General features: G+C 39.9%; 1 protein-coding gene across 1 annotated transcript in view; it reads right to left on the minus strand.

Moving 5' to 3' along the window:
- Nucleotides 1–201: 201 nt before the first annotated feature.
- Nucleotides 202–17637, minus strand: part of MAN2A1 (mannosidase alpha class 2A member 1) — a 165866-nt gene continuing 148430 nt past the window's right edge. Inside the window, exons 20-22 of the mRNA XM_036123025.2 lie at nucleotides 14648–14842; nucleotides 4564–4674; nucleotides 202–2988 (exon numbers count right to left, since the gene is read on the minus strand). Of these exons, the coding sequence (XP_035978918.2) occupies nucleotides 2836–2988; nucleotides 4564–4674; nucleotides 14648–14842 (459 nt within the window). The 3' untranslated portion in view covers nucleotides 202–2835. The remainder of the gene's footprint in view (nucleotides 2989–4563; nucleotides 4675–14647; nucleotides 14843–17637) is intronic.

Raw genomic sequence — 17637 nt, forward strand, 5'->3', positions numbered from 1 at the left:
AACCCAGACAAACTCATCACCACCCCCACCTGCCACTTGCTCTCTAAAACTGTATTTCCCAACTAGCACTGGGCAGAAGGTGGAGTGATTCATTCTTGAAGGAACAAAGAACAGACCCTCACTATTCCACCCTACCCCTCAAAATGTATTAATTCTTGTTGTTTACAAAATAAGACTTAAGCAGCACTCTAGAGGATTACGTACATGGTAAGATTTATCTTTTATTAGAGATCTTATATTACATATTCCCAAAAAGATATAAAATCTTCCAAGAGAAAAATATCAAAACCTATTTGATTCCAAGATAAGCAACGTAACCAAAATGAAAGCAAAGATTTTCTTCCAGACAAAGGAATGTGAAAACATTTCAACATAAGTACAACAAAGACATGGGAAGGTAATTAAAATGTTTCACAACACATTTTATAGTATTTTATTTTAATCAGTATTTGAAGAAAACAAGAATGCCGAGTTCTCAAACACTGCAGGTAAAAGCTCAAATTAAAAAAAAAAAAAAATCACAGCAAGGAATGACCTACTCGCTCAACTGAACATCTGCGATAACAAATGTAATAAAACCCAAGCAAACAAATATGCCACCGAGATCACAACTGAAATGTATGGTTTTTAGGTGTGCCAGAGACACTAAATTAATCAGTTCTTGACCACAACCCAAAGCAAAAGCATCCTCTCCTCATTTCCCTGATGATTTATTCTAAAAATAAAAAGCAGAAACTTGCTGGTTTAAAGAGAATTCCTGCTTTACCTGTGAATGGTGGCAACACACACTAAGACCCCGACTGACATGGGACAGATCCATCTCAAACAACCAGAAGTGGCAAAACCACTGTTATTGCATCAAGATTTTTTATTTCAACTGATCAGAATTTCCAGAATGATTAAGCACACCCACTTAACCACAGAACACAGTGAACTCCCAAAGGAAGGTTCTACATTTAAGATGCAATGAAAATACTGATCTTATTCCTGGGATTTGCTTCTGGCAATCTTAACATCTATAGATGTCCACAAAAAGGAAGTTTGTTTTTTTTTTTCTTTTAGTTGTTTATCCCCCAAAATGAGGAAGGAAACTTACAGTACATGTTTATTGCATGAAATTACTCCCTTATAATATCTTCATCAACACCAGTATTGTTTCCTTAATTATTAAAGGCGAAAAAAGTTTATGAACTTAACATAACTTAGCAATAATTGTAGGAGCTGCATCTTGGTAAAAAAAAAAAAAAAATGATGATCATCAGACTACCTGGTGAAACAGAAATTAGGTTTCAACTTCTCTATAAAGATGCTGGAATGGCAGGAGGTAAAAGGAAGTTTAAAGTCAGAGAATACTAAATTTATTAGGTAACACAAAGAGAATTTTCAAAAGTGTACATACTCAGTGAATCCTTTCTATCCTAAAACTGAATATTCTAAACGTTTCTAATGTTGCTTCAGTGTTAATGTCATGTTAATCATGATCCCAAATAAATTTTATCAAAAGTATTGTAATGGCACATAGGCTTGGAACTTCACTTTGAGGTTAGCACGTACAAAAGTTTGGAATTCACTCAACACACATGTTCTTTAATAAAAGAAATCAGGATGAGCTACCTATAAGTGGGTTTCAAAACAGGGTCCCTTTTAAAGCATTCTTTCATAGAGTTACCTCCTGTGAAATGGAAACAGTGTATGGATTTTGCATGTCACAAAATCCTTGCTTCAAGCTGCCGTCTTCTTGGCAGCAGCAGATTTTAATGAACAGTACTTTTTCTTCCTTGTTTTGTTTTCTGACATCTCAGTACATTCAAATAGTCAAAATGTTTAGAATAACATCACCACAAATTTAATGAAACAGATCAGAACGTGGCCAGCATTGTCAGGCAAAACCGATAACACTTTATGTGTCATAGAAAGTACCCACCTCCTCCCCACCCCCGCCCTCTCCCCCTTCCTCAGTCATATGGACACCAAAAGATTTAACAAGACTTATAAAAAAATAAGGCACATTTATTTTGATATGGTTATTTTTAAAATAGAAAACCCCTCTCCGAACATCTGTATTCAAATGAGCTGTGTAAAAAGACACCTTGTGGTACCTAAAAGAGGTTATGGTACCTATGGGATTGCTTCTTCTATTTTAGTGACAATGGAATAAATTGCACCTATCCCACATTGTCAAGTAATGAAAATATGCCTCTTTTTCTACTATTGAATGATTCAAAATCTGCTATTTCTGGAAATACAAAGAGTGAGAAGGGAGGGGTCAAGTGGTACATTAGAAAAAGGTGTGAAGATCAATGATGTACAGATATCATAAGGGTTGATGGATTGCACTTTTCCACATATTTCAATACACAAAATTTTTCGAATGCGTATGAACGATTGCAACCATTTTGGCCATTAGCTATTACCCTTCAGCTTTTTATTCCATTTTGGTAAAAATGGGTATTTTTGTAAAACTAATGAAGGATCAGCAACATGAATACTTATAACAATCTCTTCACAACTCCCGACACAGATATAGTTAGTTAGCATTTAACCTGAGATACAATCTGTGGAGAGGTTGTTTTAGACATTTCTTCCTTCATTGTTGCATCGATTCACACTGATGGTGGTGATTCATGGATGGAACTTAAAGAAAAACTGGCTATAGCATGGCTTTTTTTTTTTCTTTCTGTACTAGTAAAAAAAAAAAATAATAATAATAATAACAATCACAGAATTCATGTCCTCACAGTAGCCAGAAGCTAAAATAATGTGCTTCCTTATTGCACGTCAAACCAAGAAGTGTATAAAAGACAATGCTTCCCAATCCAAATCTGAAAGCCAGGTTCATCTCAACTGGATTCGGAATGTGCTGATTTCCATGGGACTCAAGCTGATCTCACTTATATTTCGGGCGTCTGGAGGTGAATGCATCAAGGATAATGATGAAGGTATGAGACTTGCGACAGTGAACATGCTAAAAAGCTTCTGTACCAAAATCTAGAAAATAAATGATAAAAAAAATTGCACAGTTAGGTCAACTTTGAAGAAAGATTAGTAGCACATCTATATATTTATTCAGTGGAAAATAGTAGGAGAGTAAAACAGCGTATTTGAAGTTTCCTTTTAATGATAAAAAGAGGAAGAGGAAGGAGATTAGATACAGCTATGCGTGCTTGGACACACAGACCACCCTGGGACGGACACCTAGGAGAAGCGTAACCAGGAGAGGACAGCTCACTCTACATTCTTCTTCTGAATTTCTTGAGAACTTATCACGTGCAGGGGCCACTTTTTCAAGAAAAGAAAACACATCTATGAGCCAGCAAGCTTTAAAAACATCCATATCCTCTTACACCCAACATTTACACCTAACAGTTGTCGTTCTTCTTGTTCCCAAAGAGCTGAGAGAAAGGACACAGGCTCCTCATGTCAGTGAGTCCCATTTTCAGGGTTGGGGGGTTGCTGAGAAAGTACTACCCTCATCCCATGTCTCTCTGGACCATACAATCCCCTTAAAACTTGACGCCTTAATGTCTATATACAAATGCTTACAACCAAGTACACTCACATCATCAGTAATAAGGTAAAGCGTAAATATCATGAAAAACAAACCCAAAACCATCAGTGCTTTCTTCGCACCAATTCCACGGACGGCATGATACGAGAAATGAAGAAACTTATCTGCCTAAGTGGATTTTGACCCCCTACCATATTGTCTTTTCTCTCCTTTTCAGATCCTATGCACATTCTAGTTGGTAGGGTTGGAACTGAATCACTTAAGTCTGATCTACAGGTTATCTGTGAGGTTTTGGAGAAGAGCTGGGTCAGCTGAGCTGCCCCGTGGGGCAGACCTGCCTGTGTGCCATCCAACTGTCTTCTCTGAGCACAACCTGCTCAGAGCCAGAGGCAGAAGGCTGGAGGTTCATTTCCTTCCAAGGAGAGCCTGAGGGAACTATCAGAAAGACCAGCTCAAAGGAGACAGAAAAACTGGGCAGCTGGCAGGTCAGCCTGAAGACCTGTTTGGCTGGCACGGTGAGGACTCCTATGCAAATCTGGCTTGATCAGGAGATCTAGACCCTCATTTCCCCTGGGACAACAACTGACTGGAGCTAAGTAAGGTTGCTTCGGGGCCGTGGTGAAACTCCCCGACTGGCCAGTGTCACCACTTCCCTACCCCACCCCACCTTTAGATATTATAAAACCTGCTTTTGCCCCTCTGAGACTTCATGGACCTAGATCCTACATGAGCATGTGTGAGAGAGGAGGGAATATTGGGGGGCGGGGGAAGAGGATGTTTTGTCGGCTGGCAACGGAAGGTCTAGGAATGGAGGAGAATGTTGCCCTTACACGTGCCCATGTTCCAGACGTGCATTTTGATGCTGACAAGGAGAAGAGATCGAAGGTTGAGAAAGTGCTTTCTTAAGATGGAGAGACTTGTGCTAATTACAGCAGCTGAGGGGAATGAGTCCACGAAAAAGCAATGAAACATTATCTTATTGTCAGAATGATTAGCAGAAAGCAAGGATTTCAAAGCACATGAAATCAACAAGCAAAAATCACTTTTCAGCTCACCTTTCCCTGGGTTGTGGAACAAAGCAGCCCCGTGTCTCTGCTCGAGAAGCGGCAGTCAAACCCCTTCCTGTGGAGGATCAAGGCCGCCTCATCGGAATGCTTGCCATCCACCTGCAGATGAGCATAGAGTGACAAGACGCCACAGCGACATTAAGGCAAATAGCGACACCACTGTATACTCCACTGTTTTAAAGTCAGCGTCCCCAAACCAAAAATGCTCACTTTATTTAGCAGTGAAGCCAGGAAAATTCATTTCCCCTCCAGTCCCACGTTCACTGTCACACCTGCTACATCCCCTCTACCTCCCCCACAAGGAGGCAGGTGACAATATGTTTTAAGTCACCTCATGCCCTGGTTTCTGGCACAGTCCCCGAGGACCTGGGTGTCCTTTTGTCTACATGTCACATACTGTTTTATCAAAGTTTCTTCAAATAAAGCATTTATTTTTTTTTAATTTAAATTCAATTACTTAACATAATGTATTACTGGTTTCATGTCTAGGTAGAGGTCAGTGATTCATCAGTCTTATATAATACCCAGTGCTCATTACATCATGTGCCCTCCTAAATGTCTATCACCCAGTTACCCCATTCCTGTAACCCCTCCCCTCCAGCAACCCTGTTTGTTTCCTATGATTAAGAGTCTCTTATGGTTTGTCTCCCTCTCTGGTTTTGTCTTGTTTTACTTTTTCCTCCCTTCCCCTATGATCCTGTTTTGTTTCTTAAATTCCACATACGAGTGAGATCATATATGATAATTGTCTTTCTCTGACTGACTTATTTTGCTTAGCATAATACCCTCTAGTTCCATCCATGTCGTTGCAAAGGGGCAAATAAAGCATTTAATTTTTATTTATTTAGTTTTTAACATACACGTCAGCTGAATAAAGTGTACCTGAATTTAGTCCTTATCTGGTCATTGAATGATGTATCATCCATCTCAAAACTGAAACACACTTCTTTATTGAATGCTAATTTTTGCTAATTGCATTAACATTTTTAATCTTTAATGCACTGGTTCATTATTTTTATATAAAAGACATTTAAATTGAATTAGTTATGCTTATCACTTGCTAGGCCAGCCACATTTATTAGCTTGATGTATCATTTAAATTCACATTACAGAAGCTATTCTTCTTGTGCAAAGAGAAAAATACTAAACATGACAAGTCAGCTACAGGGATCAATATATACTTTCTTGCATCCATTTAAGTAAGGATGCCATGAGTGCTCTGAATATTTTAAGTTACAATTCTCTTAATAAATTTTGTTTCCTCAAGGGGGGAGACGCTTCTGATAATAAGCAAAATAAATTAAGAATCCTTGGACGAATTAAGAAAGGGACGGCTATTTAAAGGAGTTCAGTGTGCTCAGCACTGACCTGTGATGAAAATGATCCCTTTTCCTCCTCTGTGGCCACAGATATGAATATGTCCAAGTTCTTAATCATCTTCACTGGGGGACATGATTTTTAAATGTGCCACAGAGACATCTTTTCTGAGGAGCTGTCAGCATTCTCACCACTGATTTGACTTTAATGTGCCTGAACAATTTAAAGCTGGCCTCACCTCGGATTCTTGGCTGGAATAACCTGTTTTATGATATTTCACACTGGTATTCTGCAGTGGTACTGCTAAGATTTTGTTTGAAGAGAGAGGAAAAAGTCATTTAAGGAATTCTGAGTCATCACAGGACCAACATGATAAACATAGCAAGTTTAAATCATATGACAATGTTTTCTAATAAAATTTCAAGGTGTTTCACACAGTCCCAAAATAGCATGAAAAGAGCACAGTAAAAAAAAAAAAATCCTTCATTTATCACATACATAAGGTCTCCAGAAGAACAAGGATAAGTCTGTTGTGTGCTAAGTGTATAGGCTTGGAATAGTTACTGATTACCTAAGCATCAGTTTCTTTGCCTATAAAATGGACCTAATGCAGGTTTCCCCTCTTCATGGAGTCATGGCGTCTAGTAAGACGTTGAAAATACGATGTATGGTGGCTTAGCTTATAGGACAGAATGTGTTGGTGCAGAAGCTATAGAAAATGGATCAGAACCTGGGCTGGGAGTCAGGCAGCTCGAGATCTAGATCCTAGCTCTGCAATTTCCTAGATGCTTTTAGCAAAACCTGGTTTTTCCTTTAGCATAAAATGGAGATGAAATTCAATTGTGTAACAGAGACTCAGCCCAGTGTCTGCAGCAGAGGAAGCCCTTGGTACATTTTAGCTATTGTTCTTTCTGTCATTGTAATCTATCAGATAAGTACTCGTGATTATTTTCCCAATAGCTCACTTAATTTTTTATTCACAAATTTTCTTTAGTGACATTATAACTGTAGCTGAGGAATCAGAGACCCTCCAAACTATATGTCAACAATTATGCATCAAAATCATAACATAACAAAATCATGACTAAGTCCCAATTCAGATTCACTATTTACGTGGTCTATTGACGAGGCTCTTTTAAAAGCACCTATCATTATAACCTAAAGCATTTAGCCATTTTAACTCACTAAACCATCCTTACAAAATCACCAGACAGCAGGCTTTGTGAAAATTCCTGCAACACATCTGCTCTTGAAATAATGAATGTGTGAGGCCTTTACCAGACTGGAGGTGATAATAAAAAAAAAAAAGGAAAAGGAAGCATCTTTGGAATTTTGCCATTAGTTTTACAAGAGATTTAAACAATACAAAAGTAGAAATTGAAGTCATAAAGAGTAATTTTCACTGATGGAAAAATGTTACACTTTCTCTAAAAACCAAAACTGCATCACTTTCGTAAGGACCAGAACACCAACTGAAATAGCAATCATCTTGTCCAAGTTTTTAAAAATTAAATATTCATGAAAGTATCAGTTTTCAAGCAAAAATACCTGAGGCAAAGCAGCAGTTTTTCAGTTTCAAAGTCTGTCTCGTCATTTTATTTCCAAGAAAACTGTTTTTCAAAGTAGGGAAACTGTGAATTTAACTTGAATATGCATGCAAGAAAACAGATACCTTCACAAAAAAGATGCTGTTCACTCGAGGAGAGTAAACAGACTCTGAAAGACCTGTTTTTATATTCATTAATGTATGAGTACTATCCGGACCTCAGAAAAAAAAAAGGGGGAAGAGGGTAGGGAAGAAAATTTACCAAGTTTGAAATTGCACCAAGCACTATGCTAGGTGAGCTTCAAATCAAGTGTCTCTGTATATAGCTCAGATCACATTTGAGACTGAATCCCCTCAGGAAGGCCTGGGTGTTCCGAAGTCACTTGGAGAATCCACTGCAGAACTTACTTCCAGGGGATAAAGCAACCTGTGGCTCTGAGGCTAAGCAGGGCCCGGGAGGTTTCTCTGGCAACGGGGTGGGGGGGCGTGGACGGGAGATGGTACGGCTGGCAGAACGAAGCCATCAAGGCTACAAGCTGGACTGGGGGCAAAACACACGAACCAGTCCTGTGTCTGCAGATACGTCATTTAACCTCTCAGAACTCAGAAATCTCGGGAGACTCGTGAAGCGCCCCTCTGAGGATCAAGTCCCAACCACAATGACAGTAACAGTAATCGCAGCTAACACTTTTTGAGCACTTGCCGTGTGTGGGACCCTGTACAGAATACTTCTCACAGAAGAACTCAATTCATCTCATAACAGCCTTTGAAACAGTGGAGGTGGTATACAAGTTTGTATTATTATATTTAAGTGCACGTGAACATCGCAATCATGAAGCATGCCCTCTCATAGTCAACTAGCAATGATCACTGACCGACCCTACATTAGTCCTTCATGATCTTTCCCACAGATGGTGGGTGGATCCTTCTGAGGGTGTCCCATCATAACTGAGTGGTCAAGAGAAAAACAGGCAGAGTATTCCCTAACATTTTCAGCACTCTCACTCCCCTTTGTTCCCATACAAGAGGAGTAGAAGGTTCTGGGCGGGGATCTGGAGTCAACATGCTGGGGTGCGCCTCTCAGCACACCATTTACTGGCTGCATGACCTGGGAAAGCTACCTACCATCTTTAGGTCAGCTAGTTTCCTCTTCTGTAACAGGGGGGCACAATATTGCCTACCTTCACAGTACTGCTGGGAGAGCTAAATAAGGCTCTCTTTACAAAGAAAACACTCAGCATAATGCCTGGCACACAATTTTAGGAATCTTATTAACTTTTCAAAAAATATATACGGAATACAAGTCAAGGTGACATCGAGATTTACTTTGGGAATAAAATTCAACCTCCAATTTATTAAAAAAAAAAGTGCCTACATTTTTATTTCATTTTTAGCAACAATCACCACTGCTCATGACTGAACTCTCACCGTTGAGAACCTTCATTCGTCACGCACTCAGTGCTTAGTACGTGCCAGATACTGTTCTAAGTGCTCTACAAACATTAACTCATTTGATCCCTAGGACATCTCTGAGGTGTGTCCTGTTATCATGGCCACGTTGCGAATGAGGCAAATGGGAGAATGAGGGGCTGTGTGCTAAGCGAACCGGCCGGTAAGCGCAGGTGATGTGCTCAAACAAAGGCAGCGGGACTCCAAAGTGCTCTACCAGCTTCGCCCCCCTGCCTTCGTGCTAGCTATGGACCGGCGCTCAAGGACACCCGCTAGGAGGGAAAAGAGAAAGATCACTTTTAATGTAACAGAAGAAAAGGCTATAACCCGAAGGAGCTCACTCTCTGATCTGAGGTTAGAAAAAGGGAGTATTTAATCCAAGGTTCCAGCAGCCTAAAACCACGATTTATCAAAACATACATTAGTTGAGAAAGGAAGGCATGGACACTGTCATTTCCACCCACCGGCCCCATTTTATACGGGATTTAAAGCCATTCTGAAAATCATACACGCACACGGCAGTGTCTCATAAGCAGAGCAGCAGGCAAGTGTCCCTCCATCGACGTGGGTGAGAACTCAGAAGAGAGAGCTGTGCCCGTCCCGTCTCACACCAAAAGAAATCTGACTTGCTCATTAATAAGGTGAGCTTCACAGATAAGCACACTCCTGGAAACTGTAGTCAACGTTATGTGTGCACTCTTTTTTTCTGTGGAAGAGAGAAGCCATAACTTCGACTAGATTCCCTAAGAGAAATGTGTCTCTACCCTCCTCAAAGAATGTCTAAGGTCCATACAGATTAAGGCATGGCTAAACAGCTGGTGGAGAAATTTCTCCAACCTGCCCAGACTCCTTGAAAATGCCTACTGACATCCATCTTTCCCTGTATTCTGGCAACTGGAAAGGTGGGAAAACTGCACACTGCATTTTAAGTCCTGAGACAGGAAGTAACCAGTAGGAATTCATTTTCCAGGGCATTCATTAAAATGTCCAATAACAGTTATCCTGTTTCGATCAACAAGATAAGATGACAGAAAGAACAGGGAAGGTGAAGGGCTGTTCTTAGATACGTACAACGAGGAAATTTTCTCCACAATTTTCACCTTTCCAGAAGCCAGGGAGATTAATAAAGCACCAATCAATTCTTCTAAGAAAGGCAAAATGAAGTAAAAACCTTAAACTGCCTCTTACAAGAAAAGGGGGCGGTGTAAACAAGTGGAGAGAGAAAATCTTATTTGGTAAGTGGTGCTGATGTTGAAATGATAATATTTAACTATTTGCAAGAAATGGTTAGGCAGAAATCAGAATAAAATGTCACAGAGATAGAGCTAAATGTAATACACAGAGAGAGAGGTAGATATAAAGATACGTATCTATAAATGAATTAAGTAAAAATACATCTGAACATAAAAGAGGTGGAAATAATCTGGGGGAAAGAAAAAGGTCGAACAACGTATCATTGTGCAAAACATCAAGGCAGCATGGCTCCAGGAAGCCTTTAATTAAATGGCTTAATCAAATTCCTCTGGTCCCTGGAATGTCTGCATTCCAGGCTGAAGCTATCTCTCCAGCCTACAGAACCCCGACCGATGATCCGTGCCCCCGTGAGATTCTCCCAGCATCCTCTCTACCAAGACTCCCTTCCCCCCTAATTAACACCCTTTCCTGAGGATGGCATGGTGCTCCTGTTCCCCAGCTTTCAAGCCTTTACAGAATCTTCTTTTTAATATCTCAAGCTTCTGACAGTATAAGAAAAGGAGATGGTAAAGAGAAGAGAGGGGGGCCGAGCCTCCAGGAGGAGAAGGCTGACAGTTCACTGCTAGACGGGACTTCACTGGCGCACTCGGCGGTGCTGCGAGGCAGGGTTTAAGAGATGCCTGCTCTCATTGTCCTCTGACTGCAACTAGATGACATGCAATCAGTTTTTTCCAAAAACATATAAAATAAGAGCAACATATGCTTATATAAAACCATAAACTCATCTACCAATACAGAATAATTCCTGAAAAACTGGACTCCGAGGAACAGATTTAGTAACTCTTAAGAAGTCAAACGCCACCCTCTGAGGCCCTGTACAGCACCCAGATTCAGAAAACCTGCACGTGGGCCCTAATTCTGCCATGTACCACTGCGTAATTTTATCTTAGTCATTTAATTTCTAACTTTTACTTTCCCAATTTAGTAAATGGAGATAACAGTAATTTCTAGAATCATGAGAGTTTTTAAAAATTACTGATTCCTAAGTTGCCCCACCCCAGACCTAGGGAATCAGAATCTCAGAGATGGGGAAATTTGTAAGTCTTCTCTATTTCAAAATCTCCCCAGTGTGATCTGGACACATAGACTCTGAGGACTGGTAGTTGGAAATGCTGCAGCACCTCGGTGGGTTAGCAACACCTCCAACCCTACCTTGCCTCTCTCACTGTTGTTCGAGTCCATAACCCCTTTCTCCCTGAGGAGTCAGGCTGCCCATGTGACGTTTAGAACTTGAGGAACCATCAGACGGTGACCCGGGAGCTGGGCAAGCAGGGGCCTCCTCTATCCCGCTGCCGACGAGGAGGTGAGGCAGAAACAAAGACGTGCCTCCATTGTGTGAAGGTGGTTCTCAGACACGTTTCTTGTGGGAGGTGGTAGTTAGGAAAATGCTTACTTACATACAGGCCAGTGGAGACCTCTGGTCTTGCTTGGAAGCTGAGAGCTATGTTCACACTATTTCAATGGGAAAAATGCTTTGCAACCTCCAAAGGAACAATTCATTATTATATGTTTGGAGCTGCCAGCACACAAAAATAGGAATACAATCCAAAATGTTGAGGTCTGGTTTCTGGATTTCTTCCAAGTGATCTTTGTCTTCTTTTAGTGTAACCATGAAATTACACTTGACACCTTTTTAAGTACCAAGCTTTCTTTGATTCAATACCTACATCAGCTTCTTTCAATGATTATTTTCCTATTATCAGAGGTTAAGGGACAGAAAGCAATTCTTTAAAGAAGTGATTTTGAATGGACAAATCAATCCCCTTGGATTACCGGTGAGCTTTTAACCAACTGTTAGAAATATGTGCTAAGAGTCAAAGACTAACACAGGAACCGGCACTGATTGATAGGATAACGTAAAACAGCCCCAAATAATACCGACTTCTGATCATGTGCCAGTGTGCTAGTTATGGTTACACATAATATTTCAGTCTTTATTCTTCCTGGTCAAATTGTTAAATTGCTTTCTATTTCCTCTGCTAAAACCCTAGTTTGCACCTGAGCTGGCAAGTACCGTAAGCACCATCAGGACGACAACGTATGTTTACAAAGCACTTCTGTTTCCAAAGGGCTTTCACAGCATTAGTTTATGTGTTGCTCACAACAGACCTGCAGCAGGCAGATCTGATATCAGCCCCATTTTATAACGGGCAGCTGAGTCGGCACTCGGCCAGCCATCAGGGAGTGGAGGTGGGCCACCTGTTGAAGGGTGTGAGGAACAAGGGGAAGCCAAGCGGACATAGTGAGTGGAGACCAGACCACACGGAGCCGAATTCTTCAGAGTGTGAACCAACTGAATAGCAACATTCATTGACTCCAGACAACTGGATCTGCTTCCAGAAAACAATCATGGGAAAGAGTCATCTAGAAATGAGGCTAAGGAACAGTGGCCGCCATGTGCCCCAAAAGCCCTCAGATCCTTAGGTTGCTAATGTCCTCTACCATCCATGCCCAGAGGCGGCAACCTGAGGCTCAGAGTCTTTAGTACCCCCCACTCTATCCCCTCATTCCCTTTGGCTTATGAATTAATGAGAGGAAAAACTCAGGGAGGCTATCCATCGCTGGTGTGTTCTTTCCATGAGTCAAAAAGTTGACCCACAAAAGACTAGCAGAATCCTAGAAACAGAGCTCATGAGATTCGCTCAATCAGCAAATTGTTGCTGAGCCCCTTCTATGTGCAAGCATTCTTCTAGGCAACAGGATGCAGCAAGGAATCAAAGAAAAGACCAGCTCACATGGAGCTTCTATTCTCACCACGGCACCCACGTTTAGGCCTTTCTACTTGCTTGTAACTCTTCCTGGACCACTCTACCCCCAGAAATCTGCATGAGTCACTTACTCTCTAACCTCCTTCAGATTTTTACTCCATTAACACCCTTTCTGCAAGGTCCTCTTCCAACCACACTATGCAAACTCGCATCATCTTCCAGAACCATCCTTCCCTCCTATTTTCCCTCCCTAACACTTATCACCATCTAACACATTATATGTTTCTCTTATTTTTTCTTCTTTATTTTTCTCCTCCCACCAGAATCCATGCTTCAGAAAGGCAGGGGTGATTGTCTGGTTTGCTCACGACAGTATCCCTAGTGCCTATAGCTGTAACTGGCACGTAGTAGGCATGAAATAAATCCTGCAGGTTCATTCGCATGATCAAACAAGGCTTTTAACACATGCAGATATATGCAGGCCTCCTGTGTTCACCTGTATTCATTATCACAAGCCGCATGGATATTCCTACATAGGCCTAAGTTCCTTCTCTTGGTCGTACAGTTTTAAAAGCCCTATACGTCCAAATTTGCAGGCATTTATCCTTACTTTACTTGGTTTGCTTTAGTTCTTTGTGCTTAAACGAAACATTTTTCTCTTCTTATGTGGTCTTCAAACATGAGCATTCTCTTCTTTTCATACTCAGGCCATTTATTACATTCCCTGCAGAATCCCTAAGCACTTAGGACTATTTCTAGCTACGCATATGTCAATTCACAGTATCACAAAACAGCTCTACAAAAGATAAAAATGATGTCAAATGTCTAATTTTTATTCTTTTCAAATGCAATCTCTGACTTTAAAAGTAGGCATACATGTAAACAAAAGCAGTCTAACTGAATTAAAATTCCAAATCTAATAAAACCTTCCCCTCTCTTCCTCTAGTATATCTTTAGATGTCTCTAAATACTTGGTTTCTCAATGCAAACGTCTGAGTTGCAGTGATTTTCAAGAGAAAGATATAAATGTACAAGGCCTCTGATACAGAAATAATTAAATGCTATGCTTCTTAATTCTCTAACTCCTCAAGAAACACTGGCTAACAAGGAGAAATGAATGGAAAATGCCAGAACAGCTGATCTTATGGCCTGTTCTCCCACCTACTATAATGTGACCCCAGGGCCAGTTTTTGCTTTCTTATCTGTACAAAGATAATATACCCTGACCTTCTCACCACATAGAACTTTTCCAGGAATAACATAAATTAGTAGTGGGATATGCTCTAAACTACACAGCAACAGTCAAATGAAAGGTAGAATGATTTTGCCTAAAGGCCAAGTCCTCTTAACGGCTCCTTGAAGCACAGTAAAACCCACAGTACAGTTGACCCTTGAACTGTGCAGGGGGTTAGGGGCGACGATCCCCCTCCCCCGAGTCAAAAATCCGCATGACTCTGACTCTCCCAAAACATAACTACTAATAGCCTACTCTTGATTGGAAGCCTTACTGATAATATGAACAGTTGATCAGCACATATTTTGTATGTTATATGTATGTTACACTGTATTCTTAAAATAAAGGAAGCTAGAGAAAAGATGATGTTAAGAAAATCATAAGGAAGAGAAAATACATTTTCAGTCCTGTAGTGTGTTTATGGGAAACAATCTGTGTAAGTGGACCAGTGCAATTCCAGCTCATGCTGTTCAAGGGTCAGCTGCAGTTCTTTCTGCTTCTCATCCCCTTATATCAAATACATCACAAAAAAGTAATTCTTTATAGATACATTTTGGGATATACCTTTGACTGTATTGTCCTCAGATTAACGAGATGAATGTCACAAGGCAAAGATGACAGTAACGGAGAGAATTCACCTAGCAGCTGAAGGGTGGGCACGGGGATCTTTTCTGTCATTGTAAAGACAGGATGATTCAGGAAAGAGGAAGTTATGTGGCTAACGAGAGAAGGATAACTGACCGACTTCTTTTCTTCTTCCTATCAAGAAAAAACAGAAATGCTTAAGTGTTATATATATGCAGTTTTCACAATATTAATGGAATTACCTGACAGGGTTTAAATAGAAAAGAAATATAAACAAAAACAAATATTTTAATTTTATATTTTGTAAATAACAGCCTTAGCCAACATAGAGATTACCAAGTCCATTTGTAAGCAATACAAGAAAATGAACAGTGTCCACCTAACTCATGTTTAGAAAGATCTTTTTTCCATTGCTTTAGTACTAAAAATCCTGACAACATTTTCCAAAAAACATTTTAGGACAAGGCATAACATTTTACGGAAACTCTTTCTCAACCTACCACAAAATTCTTAAATAGATGGGCTGGGATATTCACACATCTTGCACATCATCAAATGTGATCTCTTCTCCCTCAGGTTTTACCCACCATATCCTCATGGTTTCATTTATACACTCAACTAGACCATAACATCTTGTGATCCGAAGCTATGCTCCATACATGTTACCCAATGACAGGATTTTTTGGGGAAAAACTCTCAAAATAAATAAGGTTTTGAAAATAACACAAGGAGTATACCTATGTCATCTGTTAAATCTGGTAAATCACTACCACTGAACTGAAACTGTTAAATTATGTTATGTAATAGTTAGTACGTATTTACCTAGTACACAATTATTCAGTAGAATTTAAAAGTACTTTAGTCATTGCTATGGTATATACTTAAAGACGAGTGGTTCTGCACGTTCAAACATTAAACAAGTCTGCCAGGGCTGGGGATAGGCATATGGCAGATGACACACTCAATTAACTAAATCGATGACTAAGTAGAATCTTAACCAATAATGCCTAAGGTATAAGAGCACACAGAGAAAAACACTGAGAAGAGAAAATAATTTATGTAGAAAGGTTTTTTGATCAACAGTGACATGTGGAACAAATTTAATTTTGTATCTTATTTTTAAACTGTCCATTTCACTGATATCCTCTGATTTTGCATCCTTTCTGCAATACAGGGCTCAAATAAAAGGCTTGGCTACTTATCTGGCTGAAAAGATAGGATTTATAGGAGATACGGGGCTTAAAATTCAGAATGTCAGATTAGCACTGAACAGAGGGTTTTGAGCAAAGAGTGACAAGCATCTTGCCAGCAGCGAACTAAAGATGTCATTACAATTCAGACTATGGAGAGAGAAAAAAAATTAAAGGCAGTAGAGGGACAGTGCATATTAAGATACTGACACAAGGTCTAAAAGACTTGTAAATAAAATATGCACCCATCCCACACTCTTTTTTTAAAAGAAAGATTAAATAAAGCATATATAATAATATTCACCAACAATACTGAAATTGAATGCATGTTGTTGAATACTGAGGGAACAGTTTCAACTGGAAACTTTAAATGTAGTCCAAGATCAAAGGACTTCATAATCTAGGTCAGGATTGCTGACAAAATCACTTTTCAATAATAAAAGATAAAAGATTCCAACAGAAAAGAAGACACCTGCTGTATCAGAATCAGAAGGCATTAAGTCCATTCTAGGTCAAGTAACGTTCAGAGAAAGCTCTCTGGCTTTGTTCTATGCTCTTGGAGGAATCCCTGGACACTTCAGTGAATAGGTGGGATACTTCTTGATGGATTACGTATACCTTTCAAACAGTAATGTGCATATATACTCTTCCTCCCAACCACACCAGTTCCCTTGACTCTCAGTGCCCCCCCGCAACCTACCATACATAAAAATGGCTTGGGGAGCTTTAAACATAGATCCCCGAACCCTAACCCAAATCTACTTAATCAGAATTTCCAGGGGTGAGCCCTAGGAAGCCAAAGCTTAACAGCCCCCAGAGTGAATCTCAAATCTCAGTCAGTCTGACACAGCTCTGTGGACATGTGCTGGGAACCATCACCGCAGACACCCTCCCAACCTTGTAGAAGAAACCGCTGCCTTTGGAATCAAATGTCTAAGTCTCATCCTTTAACTAGTTTTGGATTAAGAAAATGATTCAGACTCAGAAACATGTTAATGATTAAGTCTCGTCAAAGGAAACAATGTCATGACTGTAAGTGCTTCGAGAATTCAAGAACTGTGCCATTTATTGTCCTAAGCAGGATAAGGAAGAGAAGTTTAGGAAAGATTTGTGGTTCAGAGCTATAAAAGCACCACGAACAAATAACGCTGCTGGAAGCTGGCCAGGCAGGGTGGGACAAAATCTCACAGAAGGTTCCATGATTCATGCACTTTCTTAACATGTTTACAGCAACGAGGGGCTCGACAAGATATTTAGCTGGTGAATTATCACCTTTTGATTAATCTCCTGGAAAGGTAATCTTTTAACTGTAACCTTTATGATAAACCCAAAGCTTATAACACATGTTTGCTATAGGAAATTTTAAGCTGTAAATGAATTCTCCAGCCTTGCAGTAACTAATACACTACTCTAAACATTATTTGGTTCCTTGTGGGTTGGAAGGCTTCAAGCTGTTCAGATCTAGCTTTCTCCTTGTATTCTGTATGAAATTATAAAGAGTTTATAGCACATTCTGATCCAAACCACACGAAGTTGAGATCTCCATTGGGTTCCAGCCCTTATTTTATAAATCAGAACTTCCTGCTAGGCTCCATGGTGTCCTTCATGAAGCCCATTTAAGTTATCTGATCCCTAAACATCAAAGGTTTCCATCCATCTACATCAAAACTTGCTAAATAAATTATCTAAGACAATAAGAGATGATATTTTGAGTCACTTTGGCTTATTCAGTATGACCTGATACATGGTGGGAACTTGATAAATGTTTTTTTGAACTTA

This window comes from Halichoerus grypus, chromosome 2, assembly GCF_964656455.1.
Source record: "Halichoerus grypus chromosome 2, mHalGry1.hap1.1, whole genome shotgun sequence".
Taxonomy (NCBI): domain Eukaryota; kingdom Metazoa; phylum Chordata; class Mammalia; order Carnivora; family Phocidae; genus Halichoerus; species Halichoerus grypus.